The 16924-nt window shown below is 42.1% G+C and overlaps 1 protein-coding gene across 1 annotated transcript; it reads right to left on the bottom strand.

The window, feature by feature from the left end:
• Positions 1 to 995: 995 nt before the first annotated feature.
• On the bottom strand, positions 996 to 15017 carry drd4b (dopamine receptor D4b). Its single transcript, XM_075469643.1, has 4 exons — positions 14859 to 15017; positions 12805 to 12917; positions 9292 to 9887; positions 996 to 1198 (listed from the first exon to the last, which is right to left on the bottom strand). Exons 1-4 carry the CDS (start codon positions 15015 to 15017, stop codon positions 996 to 998), a joined length of 1071 nt encoding a protein of 356 aa, XP_075325758.1.
• Between the last annotated feature and the right edge of the window lie 1907 nt (positions 15018 to 16924).

Raw genomic sequence — 16924 nt, 5'->3', positions numbered from 1 at the left:
GGTTTCCAACACAAGAGATACATGAATGGTTTGTGAGGCTAGTGGCTGTTTCTCGTGAGACTTTCAGGATCAGTCGGTCTTTGAAGTGTTTAGTTTTCCCCATTTAATCTTCAGGAGTTTCTCAAGGCTCTTGTGATGTTTTTTCTTTTCTTTTTTTTTAAAGTCACTGGATTAATTATGTCCCTGACTACTCAAAACGAGTCTTTCGACATCTTGCAGAATGAAAGTGGAGGAAAAATCTTAACCCTTTTCCAAAAAACACAAGCTGAAAAAAGATAGTCCCACTGTATACCCTGGTCAGTTTGGTTTTTATCTAAGACACAATCAAATTTAACACTAAATTAGTAAAAAAAAAAGACCATGAAAGACCATTAATTAATGCATTTACAGGTGAGTTTCTGGTAACAGAAATGGGAGTTTCGCCATATAAATAGACCCAGAGCTTATAGATAGTGGACTACAGCACTCTTTTAGACACAGCCTCCTAAGTTTAGCTCAGCTGCTGCTCGCCGTAGCTTCACATCTACCGACAGACAGACATGTGAGCAGTGTCTTTTCTCTAATCTGCTGGCAAGAAAGCCAAGACACGTACCTGCTCCTTTAAGCTAGTCTGTGAAAGTAAACAAAAGTGGCTAATTTTAAGAGGATTCTTTTTGGTCATGAAGCTGCATGTCGCTCTGCTCTGTTGATCAGCTTGTTCAGTCTCTTGTGGACATTTTTTTTGCCCTGTGATTTTCCTTTTGCTTCATATAAATCCCAATGTCCTTCACAGGTATTTGAAGGCCATAACCCCAACCACTCCCGATTGCCAGTGTCCTCCAACAGAAGAAGAGCTGAACGGAAAAACCTCTTCTTCGGGGCAGACATCCGAAAAGTACATTAAACAAAAAGTGCCTTTTAAAACTGTCAGCCATTTTTAATCCAACCAAAAACCACATCCTGCTCTTTCGTTCCTTCAGTTCACCGTGATGGCGTCGGTGGAGGTAAATCTGATGTCAGCAGCAGCTGCGGAAACACTTCTTGAAGAATTTCTTAAACTCTGTGTTAAAGATGGTGTAGATGATGGGGTTTAGGGCGCTGTTGACGTAGCCCAGCCAGGTGACTGTACTCATCAGAGCGGGAGGGATGTCGCATGTCAAACACAAGGCTCTCATGGTGTGGACCACGAAGAACGGTGTCCAGCAGAACAGGAAGCAGCCTGCATGAAAACAACGAGGAGGAAGTCAGAAATGATCAAATCTCCCATCCGGGGGGTTAAATTTCTGATCACAAAGCAGACAAAATGCTGAAATTTTCTTAAATATCAAAACTTACGAGCATTTATACTGGGTTTGGTCACCAGCTGAAGTGTGGAGTTAACCATTAACCACAAGAAATGTCTCTGCTGACCTCACTTTAGCTCCTCCCCCACAGCCATATGTGCTCAGTCTTTTGTTTTTACTAGGGCTGGGCAACGAATAAAATGTTTAATCTAATTAATCACATGATTTCCCTGATTAATGACGATTAATCGCATTTGTACGCAGAATCCAAAAAATGAAAACAATGAAGTAGTGTATAGCTTTTAGCATTTAGCTTTATTTTAAATGTGCTGCCATATGAATGAAAGTGCCATAACATTTGTTGTGCAAACACACTTTTAACATCAGCATCTTTCTGTAGTTTTTATGTAGAAGCCTCGCTCCACTGTCTGTTTCCTTGAATGACTTGCTGCTATCAGTTGTGTGTTTTGCCTTTAAGTGATATTTTAGACTGGAACTACTACGCTGAGAAGACAATTCAACTTGGCAGAGTTTACAGATGACTTTGGTTCTGTCGACTCCGCCGTCTGGAAGAACTTTAAAATGAAAATGGCCGAGTAAAAGTTCCGTACCCTTCTCCATGTTTGGTGGATCCGCTGATTACTTTCTTTTCCTGTTCCACAGCAGACAGCAGCAGACTTTTACAAAATAAAAGCCTGTGAGCAACAGACTTTTACAATAATAAAAGCCTGTGAGCGACAGACTTTTACAATAATAAAATAAATAATAAAACAGGGGTGGTCTGTGGCGTAGTGGGTTGAGCAGGCGCCCCATGTACAGAGGCTATAGTCCTCACTGCAGCTGTTTTTTTTAAATTTATTTTGAAATAGGTGATTTTATGTTGAAACAAGTAAAACAGGAAGTAGCGCCGGTTAGCGAGGACCGAGGAGCACCTGTAGCGGTGATGCTACCTGCTAGTTTATTTTTATTTTATTCCTCCATGCTTCGTGGTGTTTGCTGTAACTGTGTGAATGTGATGCATTCAACAGACTTTTACAATAATAAAACCTGCGTTAATGCGCGATAAAATATTTATCGGCGTTAAATGATTAACAAGTTAACGCGATAATAACGAGTTAACTCGCCCAGCCCTAGTTTTTACCTTTTAAGTCTTGAGATTTAGGTTTGTTTTCTTAATTAATTTTCGCGTGTCCTTAATACAACATGTCAAACGATCACATAAGAACAGAAACTGGGCACTACTTCCGGTCCGTCTCAGGGGGAAAACATGATTTCTACACCCTTACAAAAAAAATCTCGTGCCATTCAAAGTTATTTTTTCGTCTGCATTTGAGAACAAACGTCAGTGAGTCTCAGGAATCTTCTCACGATGACGATAACACGGATTTGAGTGATTAATAAGCTTTGTGTTGATGGCTTCATGACGGGAATTTGTCTTTCTGTCCAGGAGATTGAAGGACTTTGCATAATATGCTACCGGTCCCCTGTAAGTGGGACACTTTGCTCAGTATTTATTCATAACATGCATTCGGGGCACTTCTGATAAGGCAGTGTTAAATGTAGGAGTCCATGTCAGTACCCTGCTTTGTCAGCGGAGTTCTGTGTTGGGTAATATTTATGAATGAACTGTGGATCAGTTTGCCTACAAACAGGTGGGACTCATTCACAGATGAAAGTTCACAACAGATTCAGCTACATCTGAAGAAGCAAACAGATTATGACCGACAGATCTAGGGTCAGTTTTTTTTGTCACACATTATTGAACTCCTTTTTGGACAAGTCTGGAGGGAATAAGCTCTACAGTATTTTACTGTAAAGGCTAATTCATGGTTTCTGTCCATCAGAGGATAGACTTTAAAGTTCTGATGCTGCTCTATAAAGCTCTGAATGGTCCAGGACCAGAATACATCAGTGACCTCCTGACCCAGTATGAACCTTCCAGACCCCTCAGCTCATCTGGATCCGGTCTTCCATCAGTTCCCAGAGTCAGAACCAGACGTGGAGAAGCTGCATTCAGCTTCTATGCTCCACATGTCTGGAACAAACTCCCAGAAAGCCTCAGATCAGCTGAAACACTCAGTGTGTTTAAGTCCAGGTTGAAGACACACCTATTTTCAGCTGCATTTGAATAAAGCTCCAAATCTGAAGCTTGAGTTTCAAAACTTAATCACATTTTAACTCCTGATTTTATCTATTGTTCTTATTTCTTTCTTTTTTGTTTAAGATTTAAATCATGCTTTTTATTTGAACTGTTTTAATGTCTCTGTAAAGCACTTTGAATCGCCTTGTTGTTAAATTGTGCTGCACAGATAAACCTGCCTTGCCTTCTGTGTAGAACCACAAGCATTTGCCTCGTCTTTCGTCTTACTTCACTGGTCACTTTATATTTTTAAACAGTTTTTTAAATATTTTTTTTTTAATTCTGAGATTGTTTTTAAAGTGTTATAATTGTATAAACATTTGTAGTGCTTTATTATGTCTTGCCACTGGATGCTTGAATTTCCTTCGGGATCAATAAAGTATCTATCTATCTATCTATCTATCTATCTATCTATCTATCTATCCATCTATCTATCCATCTATCTATCTATCTATCTATCTATCTATCTATCTCTACTGCAGCTTAGCTTACAATACAGTTGTTAAAGTGATACTCCGGAGTAGATTCACCCTGGGGTCATTTGAACCGTGACATCCAGCCAAGTAGCCCACCCGCAGTTTTTCCGATCTTGGCTGAACATCAGCTGAGTTACTGAGTTATCCCGAATAGCTTCGTACAAGGGTTAATGGATCCTGGCAGTATCTCCAAAATTACCACACTAAAATCACATGCCATGACACCAAACTTCTACAGTAGTACAAATATGGTCTGTACTCACCAAACGATGCATTTGGAAGTTTGAAAATAGTCCAGGAGTTTATTATTATCAACACAAGCCTGATAGCTTCTCTGCTGCTAAAGCTGCGTCGACGTCACTTCCTTGATCTGGGAGCTTCAAAGTAAGATGAGGGTTGATCTACTACTGTAGACAACAAAGCATATGCTATATTCTACATGTTTTTTTTATGAATTTTTATGTTTTAGAGTTGTGAAATTATTTTATCAATGGAGAAATTGAGCAGCCTTGCTTTGTTGTCTACAGTAGTAGATCAACCCTCATCTTACTTTGAAGCTCCCAGAAGTGAAGTCGACGCAGCTTTAGCTGCAGAGAAGCTATCAGGCTTGTGTTGATAATAATTAACTCCTGGACTATGTACAAACTTCCAAATGCATCGTTTGGTGGGTACAGACCATATTTGTACTACTGTAGAAGTTTGGTGTCATGGCATGTGATTTTAGTGTGGTAATTTTGGAGATACTGCCAGGGTCCATTAGCGCTTGTACTAAGCTATTCGGGATAACTCAGTAACTCAGCTGATGTTCAGCCAATATCGGAAAAACTGCAGGTGGGCTACTTGGCTGGATATCACGGTTCAAATGACCCCAGGGTGAATCTACTCCGGAGTATCACTTTAAGAATTTCCACCAGGTGCATGATGGGAAATATTCTCAGAAAAATCCACTTGTGGTTTTGCAAACGTAATGCAACAATCTTTCCTCCGTGTAATATTCACACTCAAAGAAAATGATTTCCCATGTTGTAACTGTGTCTAACCTGCCGTGCTCCGGTGATAACGCTGTTCACATTGACAGTAACGGCGGATAACTTCGGTCCTGTGGGGTGAACCATCTGGCAGGGTTTTGAAGACGAACTCGCCACGCAAAAGACCCTTTTTCTTTGTCCAGTTTAGTTAGCCATCCACAAGATTAGGCCAAACTACAGAGCGCCACAACGGGCATATTTATAGAACGTGCCCACGTTAATCTTGTGTCAAAATCTTTTGTTATTAACGCGTTCATTTTGACAGCCCGAGTTAATAGTAATATTTTTAAATGTTGGTAAAGTCGGGGTGGTTCGTGGTGTAGTGGGTTGAGCAGGCGCCCCATGTACAGAGGCTATAGTCCTCGCTGCAGCTGGCCCCGGTTCAAGTCCTGCATCGGACGGCCCTGTGCTGCATGTTGTTCCCCCTCTCTCTGCCCCCTGCTTCCTGTCTCTCTCCACTGTCCTATCCAATAAAGGCAAAAAAAGCCCCAAAAAATACATTAAAAAAATAGTGGTAAAGTTAGTAACTTTGACTGCACTAAACAAAAAAAAGCAAAAGACCTGTAAATAAAATAAGCAGATGAATCTGGAGATTAAAATAATCCAAGGATTTTTTTTACTAAATTGAGCCGTTTTAAAATAAAATGTAAACAACGGTAGTTTTAAAGGGCTTAGTGGCCGTCTGTCAAAGGGTGATACGAACCTTACTGTGTGAACCCTGATTTATGGTTTCAAAACATTTCTGTTCTCATGTGTCTATGCATGAAATCTGCACGATATCTTTGAATTTATCTGGACTGTTGCTTGTCTTTAAATTAATTTAAATGATTTTATTTGTTTCTCTTTATATTCTTTTATGTATTTTAATGCTTCTTCCACTCCCTGCTGCAATGCTTTTGTTTTATGTAAAGCACTTTGAATTGTTTGTACATGAAATGTGCTAAAAATAAATTTGATTTGATTTTGATTTGATTCATTTACCAAACCAGAAACTTTCTAGTTGTGATTTAAAATGTGAGATAATCTCCGTCTGACACCACGTTTTGTTATTTCTCTTCAACAATGACAAAATTGCGATAAATACGTTGTATTAAAAAAGAAAATGTAAACAACGTTTAAGTAGGAATTTGGGACCAAAGCATCAAGTTTCATCATTTTAGCTTCTTATGATTCGCTGGAAGAAAATCTCTTCCAAAAAAGCATTGAAATAAAACATGATGTTGTCCATCAATTTAGCTGCCTGGAGCTCTAAAAAGCTGAAATATTGATAATGAAGATTATTTATAGCCTGGTGATGGGCTGTCGACCTGTCCAGGGTGTACTCTGCTCCTGTGACAGCTTGGATGGCCTCCAGGCGCCCCGGGACAGGTACAGAGAAACTAAAGCATGAAGATTATTTACGTTCCGGTGTTGTTTACCTCTGTCTGAAAGCATTGTACGGCATGTCCAGAGCCAGTCATTAGTCTGAATGGTTTTAGGGTCTTACAGCTCTACGTCACTAAACCAAAGTTGGCTGGGAATCTGTTTAGCGCTGCACTTTGCACTCAAACGTGTTCAGCTGAAAATGTAAAGCTGAATATTTGAATAGTTTCTATTTTGACCTGCAGGGTTAACAACTGTAGAATAAAACGGGTTCATCTCGGGTGGAGGTGAACCCTTTCTGCAGACCGTGCACAGCAGAGACGGTGTGACTGTAAGATCATGTGTTGCGTAATAATTGGATTGAAGGCTTTAAGCTATAATGGCGCCGCGTGTTGAGTGACGGTCAGTCAGGAGTGACGCTTTTATCTCAGAAGTGGAACTGACCTGCAGAAAGGTCGCTCCAGTTTTCAGAGCTGCTGAACTGCGAAGACAAAGTGCAGAAGTTCCCCAGATGTTTCTGATCATCCTCTGGACTGTGTTAAATGTTCATTTACATCCTGTTTTCATCTTAAAATGTCTTTGGAAAAGTAGTTCTGTATTTAGTGATAAATCCCAAAATCCCTTTAAAATCCTCATGAAATCTAATTTGATGCCTATATTTTTACATCCATAACGTCAATATGTCACTAATGTGCCAGAATCTACCAAAGCAATGAAAGATATTCTTAAAAGGATATTTAGTTGTTAGTTTTAAAGGGGAAGTTTTTTAGTTTTTTTAAACCTGGACCTTATTTCTGGCATAAAACACCTTCATCTACTCACCGATAACAGTTTGGTGAAAGTCGGCGTTCTTCTGAAGATATTTAGATCACTGGAGATCGGTGTATATCCATACAACGGGAGAGAACAGGGCAGAGACAATACACCCTCTAAATAAGGCATTATCTGTCTTTATTTCACCAATACTTCAAGACCAATGAATGAATGAACACGTACTATTGCACTGTTAGCTCAGAGCTGCCGTGTTGTTGTTATTGGGGGCTAATGGGATGACGTCATTGACCGACGTTGCTGCAGCATGTCATTTTAGTAGAATTAACATTATATAAACATATTTATTTGGCCATTTATATATTTTTGTATCTATTTTAGATTATGGCAGGTTCCGTCCTCCATATTTTCCCAGGTTTCTGAACTTTTTTGATTTTTTAGAGCCATTCATGATTCATGCTGGTGATGTTGTGCCTTAAAGAGTGATTAATGCCAGCTGTTTGAGGTCAAATACAGGCTCTAAATAAGGCATTATCTGTCTTTATTTCACCAATACTTTAAGACCAATGAATGAATGAACGCGCACTATTGCACCGTTAGCTCAGAGCTGCCGTGTTGTTGTTATTCGGGGCTTTCTACACACGCATCTGTGGGATGACGTCATCAACGTGCGCCGCTGCAGCACAGCTTATTTACCAGAAATAAGGTCCAGGTTTTAAAAAAAGAAACTTCCCCTTTAAGTGGAGTTTATGTGAAGTGCCTGAGGAGGCATGTAAAACAACCCAAGCCTCAAAAAATTTGATCGCAGCTCGAGTGAACACCTGCATCATTCAGGCATGGCGGCTGGTCAGTGTATCCCACCGCTGATTACGGCCTTTAAAAAAACCCAGAAAGTAATAAGTTGCGTTACTACCATCCTCGCTGAGGGGTTCTGATTACGGCCTTTAAACTCACATTTAAATGAATTGATTCATTTTATTACCCAATTACAAACATTATATGGGGGCGGCTGTAGCTCAGCAGGAAGAGCAGTCGCCCACCAATCTTATGGTCGGAGAGGAACGACTGTGGAGTCGTTCCTCTCCACAGTCGCCTCAGGCACGCTCAGGACGGGAGATTGGACTGAAGACAAGTCTTAGTGCGATCTGTTGGTTTCCTTAGCTGGGAAACTGTTTTTGAATTGGCTCTTTATGAATGAATTGGATTATTTTATAAAGAATTATGATTACAATGAATTGAATTCCAATTGGCTTGAATTGGACTTTATTATTTAAGTGCCTTGAGATGACATTTGTTGTATTTGGCGCTATATAAATAAAAATGAATTGAATTGAATTGATTCAGACCCCGAGATAACTGGGTTGAAAGTCACTCTAAACCTGCTTGTAGACGCTGAAGCTCGTGGTGAATCAGACTTTGCGTTCTGCGCATGCTCCAGATGTTTTCCCAGGTTCGTGAACCAGAAGTCGGAAGAGACGATGAACCCCGCGTTGCCGACAGATACATCCTACCGGTGTGTGAATGGAGTAGGAATCACGTAGCTATGTATAGTCTAAAACGTGCTGTATGAATGTGTGAATAAATGGGTGAATGTGGCATGTAGTGTTAAAGCAATATAATGTAACTTCTCAAAAAGCCCATTATGGAGCTCCCCCTACAGGCTTGGAGGTAATGTACGGTTACGGTCTCTTGCTTTGTCGGCCTCTCTCTTTCTCTTCCTTGCTTCATCAGTCAACGTCTTCTTCTGCTTCTTCGGTGCCTCTGCCATGATGATCGTACTGACAATGTTGCGCTAGCTTAGCCTTATACCTGGGAGCGTGAGAGGGGTCTATTTGTTTTTGTGGTAGGTGTGCCAGAAAGCAAGTCGAAGTACTTCCGCTCAGCTCCCGGGCCGCTCCAGCAAAGTTACATAGCGCAGTTATTCCAACTCAGACCCCCGAAGGGCACAGGAGACAGGCCAATCGTAATATTAAAACTCATTCTAGCCGCACAATTTATTTCAAGCTGTTATTTTACGGTAGAAATGTTACATAGTATTGCTTTAAATGCGCTTTGAGTGGTCAGCTAGACTAGAAAAGTGCTATACAAGTACAGTCCTTTTACCATTTATATGACAAAAAAAGTGACGAATAGAGAGTTCGTTAGATTGGAAATGGGTGGTCTCCTTTTTAATATGTGGTTCCAGTATTACCAAATAAATGGACCACTGGCATTCAGAAGTATAACTGGGATTGATCGGGATAATGACTCACCTACAACGACGGGCAGCACCCTCATTGCTTTCCTCTCTCGGTTGTTGATCTTGGCTCGCTTCCTGATGTGCGGCTGCTGGCTTAACGTCACCGTTGGCACGGAGTTCTCTCTGTACTGCCGAGGGTAAGGAATCTCCTGTTGTATGTAGTCGCCCGTGTCGTCCTCGCGAGATTGGGCTAGATCCCTCTCTATGATCCTGGGCAGGGGCATGGGCAGGGGTCCGGGGATGGTGCCGGCCAGCGGAGGGAGGGCGGTGGCGACGGCCGCGTGCTGCAGCTTCCTGCACGCCTCGATGCTGCTCCGCAGTTTGGCTCTACGGGCCTCCTCCCACCGCCGCAGCCCGTGGAAAATCCCGAAGTACAGCAGGACCATGATGGGGCAGGGAATGAAGAAGGAGCAGACGGACGAGTAAACCACGTAGTTGTTGTCCTCCAGTTTGCACTCGCTGGCGTCGCGGTTAGGCACGTTGTTGATGCCAAAGATGACGGGCGAGGCCACGGCCAAGGCCAGCAGCCACGTGGCCGACAGCAGGAAGAGCTGACGGTGATCCACGTGCTTACGGTTGTAATTCAGTGGAATGGACACGGCAATGAACCTGCAAAACAGATCGATGGACAAGCAGTGGGCCAATAACAGGTCCGTGTTTCATTTGTCTCTGTTATGCGATGGCAGACTTCTGGACATGGTAATTTGATACTGAACGAACTTCACTGGACATCAAAAACATTAATAATCAGCAGTTCTTTGTTTGTTTGTGTGTTTGTTCTCTGCTTGTCTGCTTCCAGGTGCTCCTGGTGGCTGTAAGGCTGGATTGTCTTCAGTTTTGTTTCTACAGGTGTAGCAGCTGGTTGTCTGATTTTTCATTGTTTTCTATGTTTTTCTCTTCATGTTTCTGTTCCTTTTTTCTCTTCTTCGCTCTCCCTCTCTCTCTGTCCCCCGGTCCGGTTCGGCACTATCACACTATCACATCATGTTTATTGTAACAAAAATAAATCAATAAAAATGAGGAGTCGATGGGCATCAATGGGAGGTTTACATTCATAAAGCTTCCCTTGGCATAGCAAATGTGTTTAGCATAAACGGTATTCAGATTACAATTCTGCTGCCATAATGCTGGACAGGACAAGGGGAGAAAATAAATAAATAAATAAATAAATAATCAGCAGTTCTACATGCGCAGCTGCGGTTACAGCTCGATTTGGACATTTAACTAAACTACCGTCCTCGTCCCAGTACACATCCACGGGACAGGAATCAAGTTATTGATCAAAGTCAGTCTGTGGACTGTTGGAAAAGCTTCAAACATGTACGAACAGCTGGACGTACGAACAGCTGGATGTACGAACAGCTGGAGGTACGAACAGCTGAAGGTACGAACAGCTGGATGTACGAACAGCTGGATGTACGAACAGCTGGAGGTACGAACAGCTGGACGTACGAACAGCTGGACGTACGAACAGCTGGACGTACGAACAGCTGGAGGTACGAACAGCTGGAGGTACGAACAGCTGGACGTACCGCACAGCTAGACGTACAAACAGCTGGACGTACAAACAGCTGGGCGTACGAACAGCTGGACGTACCGCACAGCTAGACGTACGAACAGCTGGACGTACGAACAGCTGGAGGTACGAACAGCTGGACGTACCACACAGCTAGGCGTACGAACAGCTGGACGTACGAACAGCTGGAGGTACGAACAGCTGGATGTACGAACAGCTGGAGGTACAAACATCTGGACGTACCGCACAGCTAGACGTACGAACAGCTGGGCGTACGAACATCTGGACGTACCGCACAGCTGGATGTACGAACAGCTGGAGGTACGAACATCTGGACGTACCGCACAGCTAGACGTACGAACAGCTGGGCGTACGAACATCTGGACGTACCGCACAGCTAGACGTACGAACAGCTGGACGTACGAACAGCTAGACGTACGAACAGCTGGACGTACCGCACAGCTAGACGTACGAACAGCTGGACGTACGAACAGCTGGACGTACGAACAGCTAGACGTACGAACAGCTGGACGTACCGCACAGCTAGACGTACGAACAGCTGGACGTACGAACAGCTGGACGTACCGCACAGCTAGACGTACGAACAGCTGGACGTACCGCACAGCTAGACGTACGAACAGCTGGACGTACCGCACAGCTAGACGTACGAACAGCTGGACGTACCGCACAGCTAGACGTACGAACAGCTGGACGTACGAACAGCTGGACGTACCGCACAGCTAGACGTACGAACAGCTGGACGTACGAACAGCTGGACGTACCGCACAGCTGGATGTACGAACAGCTGGACGTACGAACAGCTGGACGTACCGCACAGACGTCTCAGACTCTGTAGGCCTCAGTTAGCATGTTAAAGGTTAAAGTTCATGGCAGCACAGTTAGAAACAGACTGAACAGGTGTGGCTTGTGTGGAAGGGCTGCAGGAGAAAGCCTCTTCTCTCTAAAAAGAACATGGCAGCACAGCTTAGGTTTGCAAAGCTGCATCTGAACAAACCACAGGGTAAAAGTCCTGATCCAGACCTCCTTCCTTTATATTTTTGTCTAAGGAATCAGACTTTCCTGTAATCTTTAAAGTGGTCCTGGTCAGCCCCAGCTGTGGCACAACTGGCTGGGGCACCTGTACCATACGCCGGCGACCTGGGTTCGATTCCCACCCGATTCTCTCTCCCACTCACTTCCTGTCAATCTCCACTGTCCTATACCATTAAAGGCATAAAAAGCCCCAAAAAATATCCTTAAAAAAAAAGCAGTGTGGGATCATGTTGGCAGAGAACGCAACAAAAGGCAGCCCACATCCAAAGAAGAGCTTTGGGATGTCCTTCAAGAAGCCTGGAGAACTATTCCTGAAGACTCCTTAAAGAAAGGACAGAAAGCTCGTCTGAGAGGGTTCAGGCTGTGCTGGAGGAGAAAGCAGCTCAGAGCAGATATTCACTTTAAAGCTGCTCAGAACTGAACTAACTCTGGTTCTGCCTCAGATTCTGGGTTTACGTTCATGTTTACACCACATGGTTCAATAATTTGCTGGATCAGGACTTTACATGATTAATTCACTGTATTTAAATAGAATTATGTGCAGACAAAGTCTTCAATTAAGACATTTTAAATATTTTTATATTCTACAAACAGAGTTTGTGTTTTACAAAAATGTGTCTTAAAGTTAAATGGAAGACTGTCATCAGTTTTTCAGACTTTTAGAGGCTCTTCCTCATTTTTTAGTCTCATTCTTTAGATTTAAGCTTTAAGGAAAATGAGTAAAGTCTGTAAATGTTTGTTATTTCCTCCTATAAAAGGCTGTGTTGGAGGAGAAAGGAGCTCAGAGCAGATATTCACTTTAAAGCTGCTCGGAACTGAACTAACTCTGTTGTCTTTGCACATTTTAATAAATCTCTGCCCTTATTTCTTATTTTTCTCAGCCACATTTTTCTGTATTTTGGTTCATTTGCAAAAAAGTTTTAGTGGTAAACCTTCAGAAACACTCTGAACACATACCTGTCCACGCTGATGGCACAGAGGTTGAATATGGATGCAGTGCACAGCATCACATCCATGGTCATCAGGCCGTCGCACATCGCCATGTTCAGGGTCCAGACTCCTCCCTGAAACTGCTCCCACACAAACGGACGCTCGTCAGCAGCATGCATGAATACGCTCACAACAACACCCCCCCGCTCTGCGTCCTCCGTGGCGTTACCTCAGGTGAACGTGGCGGGCGTTAACTTCCAGACTGACTTCTCTAATCCTGGACTGCATGGGGGACAAACCACTGGTGTGACTCTCTGCAGATTAGCTAGCTGTGACTGCTGGCACAGGTAACGAGATCACAAATGCAGCTAATTAAGGGAGACTTATGGGGGAAACCCTCCACAGGGCGTCTCTGGGATAATAAGACAGCAGGCAGGTGGCTTTCAGTGGTTTAATGAGGGCTTGATTACAACCTTTGAACCTTTTTTGTGCCTGAAAATACTGTTTCCAGCTTTAAAACTGTCGTCATAGCCATTACAAATGTCCTTCTGCTGGAATTAATCTGAAATAAGGTGATGAGAGGGACTGCACACCTGTTTCATGTCACATACTCGGCACCTGATCACCTAAATCCAAGCTTCATCCTCTTTATTAATTTTATACAAGATATCTTAAAATAAAATATTAGCTTTTAGTAAAATATTACATGACACAAACTTGTATTTTTACAAAATAAATCAAATTTTTTCTCAGCTTGCCTGGTCTGAGTCCAGATATAATGTTGTTTGTTACATTTATCATCTTGAAAATATTTTACTTTATGTCTCTAATTGGTCATTTTGCCTCCATTTGTAGTTTTTTTATTTATAATAAATGTGAAATTATTAATCATGGATGAAAATATGTTGTCTTTTGCATCTATGTGACCCATCTGTGCCTTTTTATAGTCAATCTGACTTATTTTAATCTTTTTCTGGTCATTTTCCATTTGCTTTGTCTTTTTTCTTATCTTTGTGGTCATTTTTCATCCGTTCACAGTCTTTCTTTCCATTTATCATCATTTCACATCTGTTTGGTGTCATTTCTTTACATTATTTGATCATTGTTTAGCAACTTGTTGTCTTCTGGCCTCTATTTGGAGTCTTAACATGTTTGTTTGTGGTTATCTGCAGCACATTGGAGTAAGTTTTGCTGCTTTTTTTCTTTAGGGGTCAGTTTGGATATTTTTTAATTTTTTGCTATCAATTTAGGGTCATTTTCATAGTTTATTCATCTATTCAGAGTAATTTTTTCATTCCAGATCTAGTTATAGTCTTATTTTTGCATCATTTTATAAGTTTGGGGTTATTTTAATTCTCTTTGGAGCCATTTCCATCTTTAATAATCACATTTTTCTCCATTTTTAGCATCTGTTTGTGGTTTTTTGCGTCTTAAACATCCATTTTAAGTCCTTTTCTATATATTTATTCTCATCTTGCAGTCATTAACATTTCAGTTCGTTATATTTTTCTTTTTGACCATATTTTCTTTTTTGCTATCAATTTAGGGTCATTTTCATAGTTTATTCATCTATTCAGAGTAATTTTTTTTCATTCCAGATCTATCTATAGTCTTGTTTTTGCATAATTTTACAAGTTTGGGGTTATTCTAATTCTCTTTGGAGCCATTTACATCTCTAATAATCAAATTTTTCTCAATTTTTAGCATGTTTGTAGTTTTTTGTGTCTAAATGAAGTCTTAAACATCTATTTTAAGTCCTTTTCTGTATATTTATTCACATCTTGCAGTCATTTACATTTCAGATCGTTATATTTTTCTTTTTGGCCATATTTTTGCACCTCTTTAGAGTTTTTATGTCTTTCCTTTAAACCTTTTAGTGTTTCCTCTTTCACTTTGCATAACTTTGTTGTGTTTTTCTGATCATTTCCCATCTCTTTAGTCCGTTTATAAGCCTTTTGTGTTATTTCTCCCTGTGTGAGACTGTCCTCGGTGGTTTTTTTCTCCTTTAAAGTCCTGCTGCCACAGCTTCAGCCTGACACTTCCAGGGACATATGGCCATTTAACCCGGTTAGTAATCTTACCTCAGCATAAACGAAGAGCGGCAGAACCAGCACCGCCAGCAGCAGATCCGCCACCGCCAGACTCACTATAAAGTAGTTGGTTGTAGTTTTTAAAGCCTTTTCCAGGTAAACGCTAAGGCACACCAGCACATTTCCACCAATGACGGTCACAATCAGCATAATCCCGAATATGAGCGCTGGGAAATTGTAGCGTGTGACCTCGGCCGCCGGCAGAGTGTCGTTAAAACCGGTCAGATTGCCCGACATGGTCCCTGGTGACTAACGGGCTCCTCGTCCGGCGGAGAACGGCTCTCTTCGGAGTAGTTCTCATCTATGAACCGTTTCCAGCAGCCCTTTGCAAGCCGAAGGGTGACAGGTGCAGCGGGTGTAAGCTGTGCCGGGGAGGCGCAGTGCGCTCCGCTCTCCAAAGCGCAAAGCCGCGCAGTCCCCTTTACGCCTTCTATTACCCTAACCCCCGTCTCACCTCCCTTCAAATTTCACATTTACTACCCAGCTGTTATCACCCCCGAAATCAGGCAGCATGATGCGGATCGCTTTCCCCAACAACGATCCCCGCAGGAATAAGTTTGCGCTGTGGACAAATCAGAAGCCAAGAGCAAATCCGTCCAACACAAATCTTCTTATTGAAGCTCAGCTGTGTGTGAACATTCCCAGCAGGGTGGCGAATCAGGCACAGGACACCAACAAATGTGCTGATCCAGGCCACAGAGGGGCCAAAACTGGGAGGAACACATCTGATAAAGCTAATTTTACACTAAATTATGGCAAAGACTGGGAATTACCAGCCTTAAGCATACTGGAAATAAATGGAAATGCTTTGTTAAAACCAGACCAGATTCTGTAATACTGTGTAAACCAGGGGCGCAGACACACATCTGGTGAGGAGGGGGAAAAATAAGCTGATAAAACTTCATGTGCTAATAACATAACTGCAGTGGAACATGAATAAATCCATTTATTCACACTAACAGAGTCAATCCGACTCATTTTAATCTTCCAGTGTAATCTAATGGATCATTTATGGTCATAATTGAGCAACTTGTTGTGTTCTGGCTTCTATTTGGGGTCTTTACATGTTTCTTTGTGGTTATCTGCATCACTTTGGAGTAGTTTTGCTACTTTGAAGTCTCTTTAGGTTTCTTTAGTGGTCATTTTTCGCCATCAATTTATGGTCATTTTGGTGCCAACTGGCACGTTTATGTATTTTTTTTCTTTTAATATCTCTTTGAAATCTTTTGGGATCATTTTTTGCACAAGTTAGGAGTCGTTTTACATTTGTTTTGTTATGCTGATGCATTTGGTAGACGCTTTTATCCAAAGTTACTTACAGATGAGGATATAACACTACAGCTAACAATGAGCTACATAGAAGGAATCAGAATCAGAATCAGAAAAGGTTTTATTGTCAAGTAATTTTTCCATCACGAGGAATTTGGCCTGGTCTGTTTGGTGCCATAAAAACAAACAAAAAAATATATAATTATAATAAAATAAAGTAATAAATGTAAAAAAAAATAAGGAATGGAATGGAAAAGCACGAGTCAGGCTCGGTCAGAGGTGACAGTAGTCGTATTCGGACAGCGCAGCTCTAAGAACGGTCCTCCTCTAATTCTGTTCTGATAGCTGTCCTTCCCCTGGGGAACTGTTTCAGTCTGCATTCGCACATGAGTCCGGACCCTGATAGGTCTGCGACAGCGACGTGTTACTTTAGCGCCACATTCAACAACAAAACAGAACAAAACAAAACCCGTTAAAAGTAAGGAGAGAAGAAAAAAACAGCACCAAGAAGCTAACATGGAGAGCGGGGAGGCCACCGTGTTCATGGTCTGCATGATGGTGATATTAATCATGGACGATCACATGGGGCGTCTAACATGGAGGCTGGCAGAGCTCACAGAGAGAGTCAGGAGACGCAGGATGGAGCGCAGGCCGTACTTCTTGGTTTCATGAAGGAAGGAGAGCAGAGCGCCGCAGACAAAGGAGACCACGTGGAGGTTTAACTTATTAAACACGCGCAGGTTGTGTCCGTGTCGTATGAGGAAACATTTCAGCCTGACAACATGACA

The sequence above is a fragment of the Odontesthes bonariensis genome, chromosome 1 (assembly GCF_027942865.1).
Source record: "Odontesthes bonariensis isolate fOdoBon6 chromosome 1, fOdoBon6.hap1, whole genome shotgun sequence".
NCBI classification, from domain to species: domain Eukaryota; kingdom Metazoa; phylum Chordata; class Actinopteri; order Atheriniformes; family Atherinopsidae; genus Odontesthes; species Odontesthes bonariensis.
The sequence above is the reverse complement of the archived record's forward strand: the minus strand, read 5'-3'. Positions and strand labels throughout refer to the sequence as shown.

Coding starts and splice junctions, on each gene's coding strand:
- drd4b (XM_075469643.1), bottom strand. CDS start 15,017: ATGCTGATTGTGACCGTCATTGGTGGAAATGTGCTGGTGTGCCTTAGC. Junction 12,918..14,858: donor CGCTCTTCGTTTATGCTGAG/GTAAGATTACTA, acceptor GTGTGGGAGCAG/TTTCAGGGAGGAGTCTGGAC. Junction 1,199..9,291: donor GGTGCTGCCCGTCGTTGTAG/GTGAGTCATTAT, acceptor GTTTTCATGCAG/GCTGCTTCCTGTTCTGCTGG.